Here is an 18101-nt window from a genome sequence, read left to right as displayed (position 1 = left end):
AAAATGCCTTGGCTGTACCAACTTTGTCACCTAGAATGTTATAACCCTCTAGGTACTAGAGTAATTTACTATGGACATGTTTCACACCAGTATCTTTTTGGTCTGCCTAACACAGGGGAGGGGCTGTGGCTCAGTTTGCAGAGCATCTGCTTGGCATGCAGAACATGCCAGGTTCAATCCTCCCATCTCATTAAAGGGACTAGGCAAGTAGGTGATGTGAAAGACCTCTGCCTGAGACCCTGGAGAGCCACTGCCAATATCAGTAGAGAATACTGACTTTGATGGACCAAGGGTCTGTTTCAGTAGAAGGCAGCTTTATGTGTTCACATGTTCATCACTTGACTCAGGAATGCTTTTTTTTTGTGATAGACACACAGGTATTCTCTGGAAGGAAGAAGCACTGATGCCTGCCTAAACCCCTCCCTCCCACCTCACCCAGGATAATGACAGTGTGGTGCATTCAATCATCCCCAGACTTTATAGAGCAGGGTTTTCCCACTTTCCCCTCCCGCTGCAATACAGTAAAAAAATTTGTTCCTGGGGATCTGGCTAAATGGGGGCAGGGGGGAGATCAGCACAGGTCTTCAGTCTGAAGACTTAAGCAACGTTAAGTCTTTGGAACTGCATGCTTGCATATGTGCCAATAACCTTAGATTACTGCCCATTTCCCAGACTGTCACGAATTTTAACAATCATGACCACAGCTGCCCATAAGCATCAGTTCTTCTGAGAACACATAAATGCTATATGCTGTGGTATGCAGGTAGATGATTCTGTTCCCTAACACTTGCAACTTTATTTAAAAACTAACACAAAAACTAAGTTTCTAGTCCTTTTGGTTGCAAATATGTGTTTGAAAAATAATGACCATTGCCTGAAGAAGCCTCAGAAGCCAGAGAAGTTTCTGAACAGAATTTTCAGAGGTCAGAGGGTCAGGACTTCAGTGCCCTGTGAAGGTCCTTGCCCCAAGCCCGCGCTGAATAAATTCTGCAGACCAGCAAAAGTGGCAGATAAAGTAAAGTAAAAGAAATCATGTAAATGTAAATCATGACATCAAAACTCTGGAACTCTCCCCCCTCTCTAGGGTTGCCAGCTCTGGGTTGGGAAATACCTGGAGATTTGGGGGGGTGGGGCCTGGGGTGGGCAGGGTTTGGGGAGGGAAGGGACTTCAATGTCATATAATCCAATTGCGGGAGATCAGTTGTAATAGTGGGAGATCTCCAGCTACTACCTTGAGGTTGGCAACCCTACCCCTCTCCCAGAAGAGTCATCTATTTGTTGCCACCTTCCATCAAGCAAGAGAAGACTTTTTTGTTTCCTATGGCACTCCCTTCCTTCCTGCTCAATATTTTAATTGTTTTTCTTTTTGCCTTTGGATAGATTTTAGCTCTGGTTTTAATTGTTTTAATGATGCGATTTTTGGTTGGTTTTAATGGTTTTAAAATGTTATTATGCATTGGTTTAATTTGTTAGCTTTCTTGGTGGCCCTTGTGAGGGCAGAAAGGCAAGACATAGATTACATAAAATAAATAAATAAAGTTTATCTTACATATTCCATATCAGCAGCAATATTTTGCGGTTCTGTTTGCATGATCTGAGTTGCCTTGGTACCAATGTTTAATTTTTTTAATTACTAAGAGCATAATACGCACAGCTCTGGTTTCAGTATGATAGCTCCTCTCCCAACTATACTAAATCAAGGGATGCATGAGTGAGACATGAATTTTTAATCTGGCAGCTTGATAAACAGAAAGGCATGCCAACAATAACCATAGATAAACGAGCCACTAGTAGCTAATGTGGTCTGGGATTTAAGATAGCAACAGAAGAATTACCTAACTCTCTACCGGGCCCAAGAAATTTCTACCACATGCTGAGTGATAAGATGAACATACAGACATTGGAGTGGGGAGACAGAGAGAAAAACCGTTTAAAACTATGTTAAGCTCCTGCATTAATACAGATGACAGAGACAGGAAGCAGCTAGGCTTGAGCTTGCCAAAAGGAAAAAAGGAAGGAAGAGAACACACCGAAGGGTTATTAAAATTGGCTACCACCCACCTGACAGTAGGAGGCAGTGAAATAATCGGCAGGGAGGATTTCCCCCCCCCCCATTCTCAGACAAAGCCGGATTATTTAAGAACAATCCCCCTCACACACTTACGCAAACATTCGCTGGCACTCTCTGCTGTTGCTCTTCGCCAAGGCCGGTCGTTGTAAAAAGGGAGGCACTTCTCACAGTCAACCCCAAAGGTATTGTGCTTACAACTGCAAGCGACTTTTCCATTTTCCTTCTTCACACACTCGCTCGCGTGGCCGTTACACTTGCACCTGCGAGGCGGGAACAGGCTTCAGACAAACGGTACATCTTGTGCCCAGAACATGTCCAAGCCTCCCACACAGCCACGGACCAGCTCGCTTCCAAGAAAGGAGGGACTCCCAGGACCTGACGGTTACCCCTAAAAGGAAGGGAATAACGCTCCAGGGGAAACGACTCTACTTTTAGTAACGGGCTGAAAGAGGACAATCCTGATGCATTCAAGTAAAACCCCTGCTGTGGCTAAGAAAGCAAGAGTTTTACCATGTTTTGACATTACTTAACTGAGGAATCAAACTCTTTTCACAACTCATGAGGAAAGAGAGTACCAGATGCAGACATTTGGCAATCTAAAACCCCTGTGGCCCCTCAACTTTCCCATTATTATACAACCACAATTTATTTTTTCCTAGTAACACCAAGATGTGGGCAATCAGCTCTTCAACATTCAGTCCCAAATTGTGAATAGTAACAGAGTACTGTCCATGTTATGAACCTCAGCTGAGATGCAAGCAAAGAGCGCTTTAGCACCCTATTCCTTTCACATGTTTACCGCTGATGCATCTTAAGTGCTGGTTGATTCTCGTATATCAGATGAGATTCAGGCAAGTGGAAGTGAGTAACAGAGGAGACTGCCTAAGCCGCCATTACTGTTCACATAAGATCAAGAAAGGGTTACATAGAAAGCATCTTGGCCGAAGCAGGAATAAGTAAGTGGGCAGAATCAATATTGCTAGCCACCCAGATCTCAATTAAAACAAAAGCTACAACAACCACCACAAAAAAGCCTGTGTTGAAAGTTAGCTGCTGACCAGGGCTGCACATGATTAAATTCCTTTCATGCCATTATTTGTTACTGAAATTTATTCAGACCACAGGTCATAACAAAAATGTGAAAGAATATACTGTACATCAATATACAAATACCATGGGCTGGATCCTAAGGATTTGTTTTTGGCAGCGGAAGAGCCTCTTGTGTCAGGGGAAGTCACCTTATGCCTGAGGAAGGTGCTGTCATTAGCAGAACAAATCCATAGGATTCAACTCAATATATTTAGATCATTTTCAATCTGGATTTCAACCTGGTCATGATATGGAAGCCACCTTAGTCACCCTGATAGATGATCCATATCACTGAGAGACAAGGAAAGTGTGTTCTTGCACCATTCACTGGCCTTTGATCCCATCAATTGTGGTACTGTTCTGGACCACTCCAGAACTGTTCTGTTCTGGACGGCCAAAATGAGTATATCGCTGTACCAGCTTTGATCATTCTTAGGAGTCAGGTTTATTTATTTACTTCATTTATATAGTGCTTTTCTCCCCAATGGGGTCCTAAAGTGGTTTACAACATTCTTCCCTTCTCTATTTTAACCTTATAACAACCCTATCAAGTAGGTTGGCCTGAGTATGTAATTGGCCCAAGGTCACCCAGCCAACTTCCATGGCAGAGCAGAAATTCGAACCTGGATCTCTCAGATTCTAGTTTGACACTCTAACCGCAAGGTTTTAGATGGCATTAATCTGTTTTGCCCTGTGAGTGCTGGTTTATGGCATCCCACAGGATTACATCTCGAATCTTATGCTATCTGATATCCATACAAAGTCGCTGAGGAAGAGCTATCCAGAGACGTAGAGCAACAGCACTCTACACAGAGCAGGCATGAGTGTAGTGGCCCCACCTCCACACTCTGCATGTTCAGTCAGCACATGAAGGGGTTGTGTGTACAAGGCTAGAATGCCATCAAGATGCTGATTATATCTGTTTCCCTCCCCCTTGACCTAATTACAGGGAGGCAACAGAAATAAATAAAATGGTGCCTGGAAACTGTGAATAATAGAATTGAGGGTGAATAAATTAAAAATTCAGACAAAACGGAAGTGCTATGGGTTGACAGTTGAGTTGAACACGGGGTCATCTGTTAAAGCTGGAGGGCGAGAGATTCAAAACAGATAAAAGGAAGTATTTTTTCACACAATGCATAGTTAAATTGTGGAACTCCCTGCCCCAGGATGTGGTGATGGCTGCCAACTTGGAGGGTTTTAAGAGGGGAGTGGACCTATTCATGGAGGAGAGGGGTATTCATGGCTATTAGTTAGAATGGATACTAGTTATGCTGCATACCTATTCTCTCTAGTATCAGAGGAGCATCCCTATTATTTTGGGTGTGGTGGAACACAGGCAGGATGGTGCTGCTGCAGTCGTCTTGTTTGTGGCTTCCTAGAGGCACCTGGTTGGCCACTGTGTGGACAGACTGCTGGATTTGATGGGCCTTGGTCTGATCCAGCAGGGCCTTTCTTATGTTCTATTCTGGAGGGGGTTACAATCCTCTTGAAATGTTATTGCTTATCTATGATCGTAATAAAATTATTTAAAGTAAATCCTCCTGAAAGACTAAGTAAGTAGCTGGGGCTGATCTCCTAGATGCCTTATTGTTCCCAGAAAGACAGTTGGCTGTGCTGCTAGGAGTGCCTTTAGCAGCTTTGGCTCATTTGAAATGTTCCTGGAAATGCTGACCAGGACACAATCAAACATGCCTTGGTAATACTTCAGATTAGATTGCTATAAACTGCTTTGTGGGACTGCCCTTGAAGACAATTCAGACATTTAGTTGGAGCTGAGTGCAAGTATTTGATGGGCACTTGTAAAATTGAACATATAAGTTGAGTGCTATTTCAACTACTACTGACCACCTGACTGTTTAATGATTCATTTGTGACTATTTTATGAGCTTTGTTAATTTTTGATGGGCTTTGTAATTTAAACTGTGAACATGAAATTGTTAGCCACCTTGGGGGCCTGAAAGGCAGAAAGATGGTATAAGGCTATTCTAAAATAAAATAATAAAAAATTGGGAATATATTGGTTGTAAAGCACTAGAAATATTTCTAAGTACAAACAATCTCAATTGTGCTTTTCTTCACAGCTCAGAGAGATTAGTAGAATTTTCATCTAGCGGACCAGGAACTAAAGCTTACCAACAGCAATATACCAAAACTGTAAACAGTTCAAGGCAGATACAATGATTTTTTAAAAAATGGAAGAAGCAAATCAGCTGGTTTGTATGGTGCCATAGGAGATCAGTCTGTAAAGCAATTTTAATGGGTAAAATGCTTATAAATATTACCACTTCTAATAATAACAGGTAGTACAGCATAGCATTTAGAGTTGTCAGATGGAGAAATTCAGCTTTTACCTTCCTTACAGCCATATGCAAGCCAGTCCAATTCCATCCCCAGATCCCAAAACATGGATGTTAAAGGCTGCCGTGAAAATTACCACTACAATGTATGTGGAGTACTTTCAGCAATATGGAAAAGAATTACACAAACAGTAAATATTCCTATTCATATGAAAAATAAACCTAGCCAGAGTTAGAAGGTACACAAGAAGCTGCAATTTCCATACTAACAGAAAGACATTTTCTTCTTTCTTATTGGAACTATTACACTGGATGAAAATAGCAAGTAACTGGAGAGGCACAGTCTGTGATAACAGGTGGTTTCACACAACAATTTTTTAACCCAATCAGTTTTTTCTACCCCAGATAGAGGCTTTTCTGTAAATTGCAAGTGGCACCCAGCAATTAACGTAATGGTACATGTGAATCCAGTGCCAATAAAGTCAATGGATGCATAATCAATACAGGAATAGGCCATAGGCATGGTGCCTACCAGGACGCTTCTTGGCACCCACTTCCATCTGTTCCTCCATAGCAAAGAGTCAATCCAAGCTTTCTTTCACTTCACTGGAGTAGGAATTGCTTCAGAAGAGCCTAGGAATTATCACCTTCTTAGTAGCAGGGAGCACCCATTCAGAAACTGCTGCTTCCACCATACAAGGATACTTGGCTTGGCAGCTCCTAGCATTCTGTAGAACCTCTCAACTTTGTATAATTGGAGTCAACCCCTCATGGCAGACATTTTGTAACTGGTCTCACCCGCAAGGATGCCATTTTGTGGTGGTACCTACTACCTGTTCTCAATGTCCCCAAAGTGCTCACCAGCTCAAGAAGGCCTGCTTGTGTAAGAATGTCTCAGAAGAATGGTTCCTTACTTACCTGCCACCCACAGCGAAGTCAGAAATGGCGTAATAATATGACTTGAGAACTTTGGGATCATTAAATACTTCATCTCCGAAGGTGTTCAGACGATTGAGGCTTACTCTGATATCAGTAGCAGTTACCCATTCCTAAAAGGAGAAATGGAAATCAATCCACATAATCCAGGTCCATAAAAATAGACAAACCACAGTCGAGTTCAGCTAACGCTAATGCCATGGCTTACCAAGTATGAAAGAGGCAAGGGCATTTTGAAGGAAAGCAGTGTCAAGATATAAAGGTAGCAAGAGGGAATATCGGTAGGATAGACATGAAAGACAAGTATGTCCATTGGGCACCCTTGCCGAATACACTTCAGCTTCTCTCTATAATTTTCCAATATTAAAATACATACTTGGAGCTGCCTCAAACCTATTTAATAAAGTTTATATTAAGGTATATTTTACAAATTGTGTTCATAGAGTGGTGTCTTATTTCAGACATTTGTTTATTAATGTTTAATTACACATCTGAAGTTTTTGCCTCCAGGACATGCAAGGTACAGAGTGGTGTGTGTGACTACTAAGGACCAGGTAAACCCAGTCAGCTTACCGGAAATGGTCACCACTTCGAAATAGTTTATCATAAGGCAATACAATATGAATTCCATGAGCAGCCATGTTCTCCCCCCTCCATCCCGCAAATTTGTGACAATTTTGAGAGAAGTGATAGTCATATAATATTAGCTGTGTTATCTAGACAACAATAGGATCAAAGAGATCTGCTGCATTGCCTCCTCTAACAAAACAGGATCCTGGCTGTACATTACTGGTACCAAACCACAGAATTCTGAACAGTGACTTGAGCTGGGTCAGTGCAAATACACTAAGTTTCTTTTAAGTTATTAGAATATAAGAATCTTACCTAGCTGAAAAGCCAAAAGTCTAAAAGGCCTAAAGCCCTGGAAACAGGCTGTACAGTGTTTACTTCTGTAATTCCCAAATGCTGTGCCAGGACATGACTAATGTGCCAACACAAATTATTTAAATAATTTGAGGTTCCTGAGAGGAGGCTGTTTGCTTCGCTTCTACATGATCTGATGTTCTGGCTGCATCTACTCCTGATCAGAAGGAAGCTGATTGAAAGACCTGCCCAGATCAGTGATTCAAGCAGAAATCTATGGGATATGTACCTTTGAAGGTAATTCATACTCCTCCATGCTCTAAAAGCAAACATTTTCCTGAGTAAAAGTAGAAAATATGCCTCAGCTGTTCCAAGTTTGGAAAGCTCTGGAGGGGGAGGAAGGGGAAGGGGAGGAGGAGAAGTGTTGGTTTTTATACCCTGCTTTTCTCTACCATTTAAGGCATCTCAAAGTGGCTTACAATCACTAAAAGACACCTTGTGAGGTAGGCGAGGCTGAGATAATTCTGAGGGAACAGTGATTAGCCCACGGTCACCTAGCAGGCTGTATGTGGAGTGGGGAATCAAACCCAGTTCTCCAGATTAGAGTCCAGCACTCTTAACCACATTGGCTCTCAGTTCTTCTCCCACTGGATATTTTTTTCTTCTTCTTTTCTTAACTAGGACAGAGTGTAGCAGCCCCTATTTCAACCCTACTTAATTTTTAAAAAGTTAACAGATATGAATTTGTGAACTTGTCAATGATAAACAAAATCATCAGATAGAATGTTCTTATGGCAGCCATCATTATCTTGTGACCACAGCTCATTCGTCACTAAAACTCTTCCCATTTCCATTAAGTCCCACTATTAACTTCAGATGAGAGTTTTAGAAGCCCCTTTGAATACGGTTTATAAAATCCTAAACCAACTGTGCATTCCTTCTCCAATCAACCCATGTCGTTACTGCTCTGTGCTTTGAAAGCCATAAAGTTACAAATTCAACAGAGTTAAAAACAACAACCAGTATGTCTCAGAGTGTGTATGTAAAGAGATTTTCCTTTAAAAATGCCAGCTTTAGTGGGGAATCTAGCAGACAGCTGTTCACTTGCAAAAGAACACAAGTGGTTTTAAACCATCAGCCTGTAGCCAAATAACCTGCTGATACAGAAGCATAAGGAGAGAGTCTCTCACATGCATGGGGCAGAAAGAAAAGAAAGAAAAAGACAAGCAGAACCAAGCAGCTTTATAAAATATTTACATACCAGATCTCTCAATGCCATATCCTACCTTCCATAAGCCACAGCTATTAACCTTATCTGTCCAACTTTGCATTAACCTGTTAGCAAATGTAACCAGTCTCAATGCACTTCTTCTATGCTGTTTTTTTTTTTACAACAGCATAACCACAATATGAAAGCAAACACACAAAGCAGACTCACCATAACCAGAGATCCACACACTGCACATTTTGACTTGGATCCTGTGAACCACCAGTAGGGGATCTTTGCCACCCCTCCAGCCCTTTCCAACCCTGGGAAAGTTTATTCCTGGGTGTGGGGTGGAAGAACTCACATGTAGGGAGGGGAAGGAAACAAAATCTGTCCCTTGTGTGAACAAAACTCTGCTCATGGAAGAAAAAGGAGCAACTTCACTCCCTTTGTCCTCCCCACTACAGCTGCCCAAACCGAATAGCTATTAGTACATGCAAGCCCTCCCCACCCCAGGAATAAACATTTCAAGAATAAAAAGGGCTGGGAAGGGGCACAGGGAAGATCCCACAATCCTCGCATGGACTCCAACCTTCTCTGTGTTTGCTACACAATCAGAAAATTTACTGTCCGGAACACCATTCTTCACTTCAACTTGTATGTACAAAAGATTGAGCAAGAGAAAAACAGTGTTGCACTTACTTGTAACTGTTGTTCGTTGAGTGGTCTTCTGTGCAGGCACACATGGGACTGCGCAGGCCAGCCACGGGGAAGATTTAAAAGCTTTTAGAAGAGTTCGCTCCCTAGGAGCGCTCCCCTCCCACCTGTCCATGTCCAAGCCTTAACAGCTTTTCCCACCCAGGGATCATGTGACGGGGGTGGGGGAGCACTCTTCCCTCAGTTCTCCATTCACCGCCGCCACGGGGAGTGCACACATAGGGGTGACAGCCCACAGTGGGGAAGGAGGGAGGGATGTGTGCCTGCACAGAAGACCACTCAACGAACAACAGTTGCAGGTAAGTGCAACACTGTTTTTCGTTTTTGTGGCTTCTGTGCAGTCCCACACGGGAGAATAGCAAGCTTACCTTCTTAGGAGGTGGGTGTGAACTGTCAACAGAATAATGCATTCAACACTGCTTTTCCCACAGATGCTTCAGCTCGAGAGTCAACATCAATGGCGTAGTGTCGAATGAAGGTCACCAGAGTGGACCATGTTGCTGCTTTGCAGATCTCCTGTATATCATGGATAGAGGAGAATGCTGCCAATGCAGCCATTGCTCTAGTGGAGTGAGTATGCAGCTGTAGAGGACATTCCACACCTGCTGCTTCATATGCCAACCTGATCGCTGAAACCACCCACCTAGAGAGAGTTTTGGTAGAGACTGACTTCCCTTTATTGGGGCCTTTAAAGCAAATAAAGGGATTATTATCCAATCTGAATGGTTTTGTTCTTTCTAAATAAAAAAGTAAGGCCCTGCGTACATCTAATGAGTGCAATTGTCCATCTGCTGATGACTGAGGATTCGGGGGGGGGGGGAACAGGTAATGTGATATCCTGTAAAAGGTAAAACTTAGAGACCACCTTGGGCAAGTAAGTCATGCTTGGTCTCAAGACTACCCTATTAGGAAAAAATCTTGTGAACGGTGGATCATACCTCAGGGCCTTGAGGTCACTGACCCTATGAGCAGAAGTGACCACAACCAGAAAAGCTGTTTTGCATGACATAAAGGAGAGGTTGCATGATGCAATAGGCTCAAATGGTTTAGGTATCAAACATGAGAGGACCAAGGACAAACTCCACTGTTGTAGTAGTTGTTTAACAGGAGGGAATAAATTATTCAAACCCTTAAGAAACCTCTTACATAGTTTACTTGAAAAAAGGGACGACATGCCTACTCCATTGTGGAAGGCGGAAATGACTGCTAAATGTGTTTTAACTGAGGAGTTTGATAGGTTACTATCCTTTAAGGACAGAAGGTATTCAAAAATCAGGGGTAGTGGACAACTCTGAGGTACTACTCCCTTGTTTGTAGCCCATGTGACGAATCTGTTCTATTTTAGGTTGTATGAATGCCTGGTGGATGGTTTGCTGGAAGCTAATTACACTGCAGCCACTCTATCTGACCATTCGGTTACTGATTGATTCTACATTCTGTTAGGTGGAGGACTTGCAGGTTGTGGTGTAACACCTGTCCTCTGTGCAGTATGTATGCTGAATTTTGGAACCTGATGTGATTGCCCCAAGATAGCGACCATAGCCTCTTTGGCCAGAAGGGTGTGACGAGTATAATGTTTGCTCTGTTTGCCATGATCTTCCCTACCACTCTCAGGATGAGAGAACTTGGGGGGAAAGAATACATCAGATGCCCCGACCAATGTATCTGGAACGTGTCCCCTAAAGATGCCATGTCTGACCCTGCCCTAGAGCAGAACCTTTGGCATTTTGTGTTTAATGATGTGGCGAACAGGTCAATCGCAGGCCATCCCCATTTGTGAAAGATAGGCTGCAGGTATGATACGTGGATGGACCATTCATGGCCTACAGACAAATCTCTGCTTAGCGCATCCGCCATGTAGTTGGAAATGCCTGCCACGTGAATTGCAGTAATGTCTACATGCTATCTGATCGCCCATTCCCAAATGCAAGAGGCCTCCTGGTACAGAGCTAGTGAGTTTGTGCCCCCTTGTTTGTTGATGTAGAATTTTGCAGTCATGTTGTCCGTGGCGATCAGGACAGATTTGTTTTCAAGGCTGTCTGAAAAAGAAATAAGCGTATTTCTAATCATCCTCATTTCTAAGATATTAATATGTTTTGAAGCTTGGCTGTGAGTCCATCTTCCCTTAGCCACTAAGGCACCACAGTGTGCACCCCATCCCCACAGTGATGCATCTGTGAAAATTTGCACATCATGTGAGCGAACACCAAACCTGATCCCTTTAACCAAATTGGATTCCTGTGCCCACCAGGATAGCGATCAAATGATCGATCTGGGTATGGAAAGTTTTTTCCCATTGTGGGTCCACATTCATGCGAAAAGCTCTGATGAACCAATTTTGCAATGGTCTCATACACAACCTGGCATATGGTATCATTGTCGATGTCATGAGGCCCAGCAACTTTTGAATAGTAACCGCCTTCTGAAAACATTGTGCACTGAAAAAGTGTACCATCTTCTGTATTACCCTGCCCCTCGATATAGGGAGAAAAGCTGCTCCCCTGTTGGCATCCAGGAATGCACCTATGAAATCAATTACCTTTGTGGGATTCAACCTGGATTTCTTATAGTTGACAACCATTCCTAATTCCGAAAGAGTATTCGTCACCATTCCCACTGAGTGAGTAAGGTGTTGCTCAGAGTGGCCCACTATGAGACAGTCCTCTAGATATGGAAAAATAGTGCAACTTTTGGCTGCCAGAAATCCTATGATCTCCGACACTACCTTGGTGAACACTCGTGATGCTGTTGCTAATCCAAAAGGGAGCACAGTGAATTCATATATCACCCCATTGCAAGTAAAACGGATAAACTTTCTACAATCTCTATGAATCACCACATGAAAGTAGGCATTTTTCAGATCTAAAACTGTGAACCACATGTGTTGAGACAGTAGGGCTAGTGATAACATTTGGAATTTCCTGACCCTGACAAATTTGTTTAAGGCTCTGAGGTCCAATATTGGTCTCTTGCCACCTCCTTTCTTGTCTATTAAGAAGTATCTAGAATAAAAACCCAATTGAGAATCAGAGGCGGGACAGTCTGAATGGCCCCTTTTCGGAGTAAGTTATAAACCTCTTCCAAAAGTTCCCTGGGATCCTGGCTCTTCACTGGTGGAGGTAGGGAATAATTCGGTATTGATGTAAATTCGATATAATAACCATGTGAAGGGGTTCTCGGGCGCTCTGATGCAGGTATCTCCGTACTCTGTGATCGTCGTCTTGGGCTCCTACCCCGTTCACCCGTGGAGTCGGGCCAATCTGCCTTGGATGATTTGCGGCATGGTGAGGGCGATCTGTTCCTAGGAGATGAAGGGCTCCTTCTAGATGGAGACCTGTGTCTAGGCGACGGAGGTTGTCTCTGCTCCACGGCCGTATTCACTGACTGCTCTCCCACCCCAGCCGAAGTGGAAGGATCGCTGTCCTGAATGCAGGGCGGAGACTAACCTTGATGAAATGTAGGCACCGGCTGCTCCAACGTTGAGCGCCTGGGTTCCGGCAACTTCGACCTCTCGGCGCCCTGTGATTTATCCCTTCTCTTTAACTTGGGGGAGGAGGACAAGTGCTTCTTTTTTGCCTTATGTTTTTTTTAAGCGGTTCCGTAGCAGTTCTATGTTTCTTGGGGGCTTCCTGAAGGCCTCTTTTAACTTGGGAACTAGACGATGCTGGGGATCCCAAAGACTTGGCCTTGTCCCCCAGTCGGTCTGGGCAGAAAGATTTTTCATATAATGCTGCCTTGAGCTTAATAGCCCTATCTTGCCTTGATTTTTGAGTGAAAAGTGCACTCTCAGCATGTAGAGACTATATGCCCCTCCCACAGACAGATGAGGCACTCAAGGTGACCATCAGCTGTAGCCATTTTGGTGCCAGCATTTTTTAAATAAGGCCATATCTTCTGCCTTTAATACTGCTGTAGATTTTTTTTTGATCATCAACGAAAAACGCAAGAGTAACCGCTACTTTGAACGACGCAGCACTCGAAGCTCTGTGTTCTCCCTGCGGCAGCAGAAAGAGAACTGAGGGAAGAGTGCTCCCTGGGTGGGAAACTCTTCTAGGAGCTTTTAAATCTTCCCCATGGCTGCCCTGCGCAGTCCCATGTTGGACTGCACAGAAGCCACGAAAACAAACATTTGAAACAGCCTCTGCCCAAGCTATACTCACAAAACGATTTGAACAAAACAGGAATAAGTAAAAACGTAAAGCAAGCATCATACTCTTACACTGCGTGATGTTTTCCAGTCAGAAAAGCAGTGTGCACATAACACACACAAAGCGACACTCGGCTATAAATTTGAAGGCTACTTCATTCTAATTCCTATTTTCCATTTGCTATCCTCCTATAAACCACCGCCACACATGGGGATCAAGAATCACTGCTACACCATGGACATCCATCCCCAGGTATTCTCGTCTCTCAAAACAAACAGTTAATGTTAGACTTTTCTTATTCAGGTGCTGCAACTGCACTTGTCTACATGGAAGGGGACACACATGAAACAATAATTTAGCCATAGCTGTGGTGTTCACAGCAATGCGGTATTTTCCCCATTCATTTCATGTAAAAAAATGGTTTAAAACCATGCTGAGAACTCGACTGGGAAGCTGATAGATGCCATGGAGAAACAACAGCAACACAACCCCAGAGCATTAATTTCCTAAAAAGGGAAGAGTCTGGTATCCACATTTGAAGTGTAAAGCAATGTAAGCTTAATGAGATAAAATTCAGCATTCGTTTCCTCCTCTGAAGGACAGCAGGAGGACAAAAGTACCAGCCAGAGGAATAAATTTCTAGCTCTCTTTCACTGCAGCTTTTAAGAACTATTTTTCATTTTATTTATTGCGTGTATATTCCATCCCATACTTCCTCTCCAAGGAGCCATTGCTGCTTATTTCCCAGCTCTGGTTCCTGTGAATATGGATATCATACTGCCTTTGTACAAATCTATAGTGAAACCACACTTGGAATACTGTGTACTGTTCTGGTCACATCTAAAAAAGGATACTGCAGAGTTTGAGAAGGTGCAGAAAAAAGCAACTGCCCCTATAAACGGTTAAAAAGCTTTGGGCAGTTTAGCTTAGAAAGAAGCTGGTTAAGGGGAGATATGACAGAGGTCTATAAAATTATGCATGGTATGGTGAGAGTGGACAGGGAGAAGCTTTTCTCCCTCTCTCATAACACTAGAAGGCAGGGTCATCTGCTGAAGCTGGAGGGCAAGAGATTCAAAACAGATACAAGGAAGAACTTCTTCACACAACACAGTTAAATTGTGGAACTCCCTGCCCCAGGATGTGGTGATGGCTGCCAACTTGGAAGGCTTTAAGAGGGAAGTGGACATGTTCATGGAGGAGAGATTCATGGCTACTAGTAAAAATGGATACTAGTCATGAAGCATACCTATTCTCTCTAGCATCAGAGGATCATGCCTATTATATTAGGCGCTGTGGAACATAGGAAGGACAATGTTGCTGCAGTTGTCTTGTTTGTGGGCTTCCTAGAGGCACCTAGTTGGCCACTGTGTGAACAGACTGCTGGACCTGATGGACCTTGGTCTGATCCAGAATGGCTTTTCATATGTTCTTATGAATGTGGGAGTACTGGCTGGCAGAATGTGCCCCAAGATTCAGATCTGTCTCCTTTATTCTACTGCCCTAAAAGGAACACCAAAAGCGACTTTATGTGCTCAGGCAGCACCTGACTGGCTGATACAGAAGTTCTGAAATACTGTCAAGAATCTTATTAACCAAGGAAATTTTGAGAGGGCTAGGAGCCTTACTGAGGGTCCTGGTCATATTTACACTGAAGGGAAGTTTAGGCTACATTTGGATGTTACAAGCTGAAACACAGCTCATTGCACTTGCTTGATCCCTCCCAATGAACACAGCACTATCAAAGACTTCCTGGTTTCAGAAGTCTTCAATCTAAGGATGTCTAAATGCAGGTGGCCAAGATAAATTTTGTTTCTTCTCCTGCCAAAACAGGGATTCTAAGCCAGGATTAAGCATAGTTTCAAATCCCAGTTTGTGGCAAACAAATAAATGGACTCTATTTGGACATCCCAACAAAACCACAAAGTCTTCAGTTGTGCTCTGTGCCTGAGTTAGTGTCCCTCACAAAAGACGTTTGTGACATCCAAAGAGAACAGTGGTTCCCAACCTTTTTTTGACCAGGGACCACTAGGACTTTTTTGTTCGGTGCAGGGACCCCAAGGTTCAAAATAAAAATTCCGAGAATTTGAAAATAAACTTTAATCATAACTGTTAGTTAAACATTAAACTTAGAATAAAATTTGAATATATATTTTTATAATAGAGAACTTTTAATTGAAAATATTAATGTATTATGGGTTTATAACTTTGCTTCGTGGACCTTAATTTAGTTCTCGCGGACCCCTGGGGGTCCACGGACCCCTGGTTGGGAACTAGTGAAATAGAACCTTGGATGCTAAGAACTGAGGCATACTTGCTACAATCTCTTACTAAATTCTAACTCTTGTTACCTGTAACACAGGACTGTTATCAAAGTTGTAAGCGCTGGGCCTCCCCTCCAGAGTTGAAAAAGCCACATTGCCTCCCGTGAGCGGAGAGATGTCGCTGAACTCATCTGTGCAAAGTGCTTCCTGTTCATCCTCCCCGGTCCTGATGAAGCCTCGATTGGGTTTGCGATAAGTGTTCTCACAAGATCCACTGTAATACTGGTATGGCACCCACGGACCATCTTCCTGAGTACGCTTGTAGATGGCAAAACTCTCTGGCCGGCTGGTGTGGAATTTCAGGCGTACATATGTAATATCAAACGCCTTTCCTATAAAACAACCAAAAAAGAGTTGAGATTAAATCCAAGCAGCTGACTGTAAAAACAGAAAGAACAGCTCTTCTGTAAGTACCAAGATTTTTTTTAAATGTTCTTTTGAAAATACTGCATTCTGGCAAGCTGTCTAGAGCAACGAGGAGCCTCTCCAAGTGAGGAGTAGGGAGAAGTTCATAGAATCATAGAGCTGCAAGGGACCACAAGGGTCATCTAGTCCAACCCCCTGCACAATGCCGGAAATTTACAACTCCCTCCCTCCCACACCCCCAGAGACCCCTACTCCATGCCCAGAAGATGGCCAAGATGGCCTCCCTCTCATGATTAACTCAATGAGAATGGACCCCTCCCCCCACACACACCCACCAAAATAGACAGCACAGACAAGTGGAGTAGTAAAAATAGTCATAGGCTAGTAACCTTTATCAACATATGCGTGAGACTAATATACCATGCAGTTATTTAAAGGCGATCATAAAAAAGCAGCATGGCCAACTTTCACATTTTCTTAGTTTACTAAAGCAATCTGTTATCAATCACATTTGTCTCCTGCCTTTCTCTTGGAGAAGTTCAGAGCTGGGTAAATGCTGACAACAACCCTGTTATGTTCATCAAGATCTACCGACTGGCCCAAGGTCACCCAATGAGTTTCATCAGATGATTGGGGATTTGAACTCAAGTCTCCCCAGTTTGAGCAGTCACTGATTCTCATATAACAATTTTCAACCACATATATGGAATGCCAGTGTAACGGCTATCCCTAGAAACATAATTATGAATCCATCATTCAAGTTATATCACATACAAAAAAAACTTATAGTAAAGATCAGCTGGAGAAGCATTTTTCTTTATAGTAATTATGAGACCTATTATTCCTTAGGAATGCACATATCGGATTCTGTTCATTAAATGAAAACCCTACTAATACGGTTGGTTTGTATTTTGTTACTAGCTCCTGCTATTTTATTATTTATTTAAAACATTCATATGCCACAGCTCTATAGAACCTGCTCAAAAAGGCTTACAAAGTAAAACATGGTAAAATAATTAAAAACGTGCAAAGTAACAAACTATTAAAACAAACCATTAAAACCCAAACCAAAGAATAAATGTTTTTTTTTTAAAAAACCCACAAACTTTCAGCAGCCTAAAAATTGTTGGCACAGAACAGCTCTCAGGCTAGAAGCAGACTGAAGATAATTTTAAAAGAATTAACCCTTTAATTAAATGACAGGGTAAAAAGAAATGTTTTGGCCTGGCGTTTAAGAGATAGTAGGGGTAAGCACCAGGTGAACCACAAAGGGAAGGGTATTATAATATTTGAAAGCAATTCTTAAAAGCTATTCTTTAATCCCCAGCTTCTTGAATGTTATATAGTTTTAATGTTTGGCATTTTTAGCTTTATATGGTTGAAGAGCACAGCTTGAAATCAAGATTGTGGTATAGCTTAAAAGCACAAAAATATAGCGATGCACGAAAAATATTATGTATTTAGTCATTTTATGTTGGTGCTGGAGAAATGGCACTGAGAATTATGCCTGGATGAGTATTTGGCCTAGTTATAGTTCATGAGCTCATTGTGCTGGTGGTGGAAAGTGCCGTCAAGTCACAGCTGACCTATGGCGACCCCGTAGGGTTTTCAAGGCAAGAGAAATTAAGAGGTGGTTTGCATTGTAGGTCTCCATATTATTATAGCTGGTACAGCACACCTATCTGTGAGCTGCAGAGACATCAGTTCAAAGTGAACCCTAGCCAGAAGTTCTACTGGTTGCCTTTGACGGGTCATTAACCTGGCAACTTGAGCTTCCTGCCCAGCAATATGAAGACACAGGAAGTGCTACTGACGTAATACCCACGAAGCTCTATAAATTAAATTTATGTGCTACTACTTTGATAAAAATGGGATCTACATATTCTTGGGTTTGTACTGCAGGACTCTGTAGACATCACCCTGGGATGTAGGCCCAGGAAGAAATCAGAAGAACTGTGAAAGATGTACTTTATGAGAGAATGTAACATGCCCAACTTTTCACTTTCTTTACAGCTGACATAACAAAGAGGAAATGCTGAAGCTGACCCAGAGAACTCTGCAACTGGGACTTTCATTGTTATA

General features: G+C 42.6%; 1 protein-coding gene across 1 annotated transcript in view; it reads right to left on the bottom strand.

Moving 5' to 3' along the window:
* LAMC1 (laminin subunit gamma 1) overlaps positions 1–18101 on the bottom strand; it is a 168506-nt gene that overhangs the window by 56673 nt on the left and 93732 nt on the right. The window contains exons 2-4 of the mRNA XM_056845439.1: positions 15681–15985; positions 6379–6509; positions 2165–2331 (exon numbers count right to left, since the gene is read on the bottom strand). Coding sequence (XP_056701417.1) covers positions 2165–2331; positions 6379–6509; positions 15681–15985 — 603 coding nt within the window. The remainder of the gene's footprint in view (positions 1–2164; positions 2332–6378; positions 6510–15680; positions 15986–18101) is intronic.

This window comes from Euleptes europaea, chromosome 2 (genome assembly GCF_029931775.1).
Source record: "Euleptes europaea isolate rEulEur1 chromosome 2, rEulEur1.hap1, whole genome shotgun sequence".
NCBI lineage: Eukaryota > Metazoa > Chordata > Lepidosauria > Squamata > Sphaerodactylidae > Euleptes > Euleptes europaea.
The sequence above is the reverse complement of the archived record's forward strand: the minus strand, read 5'-3'. Positions and strand labels throughout refer to the sequence as shown.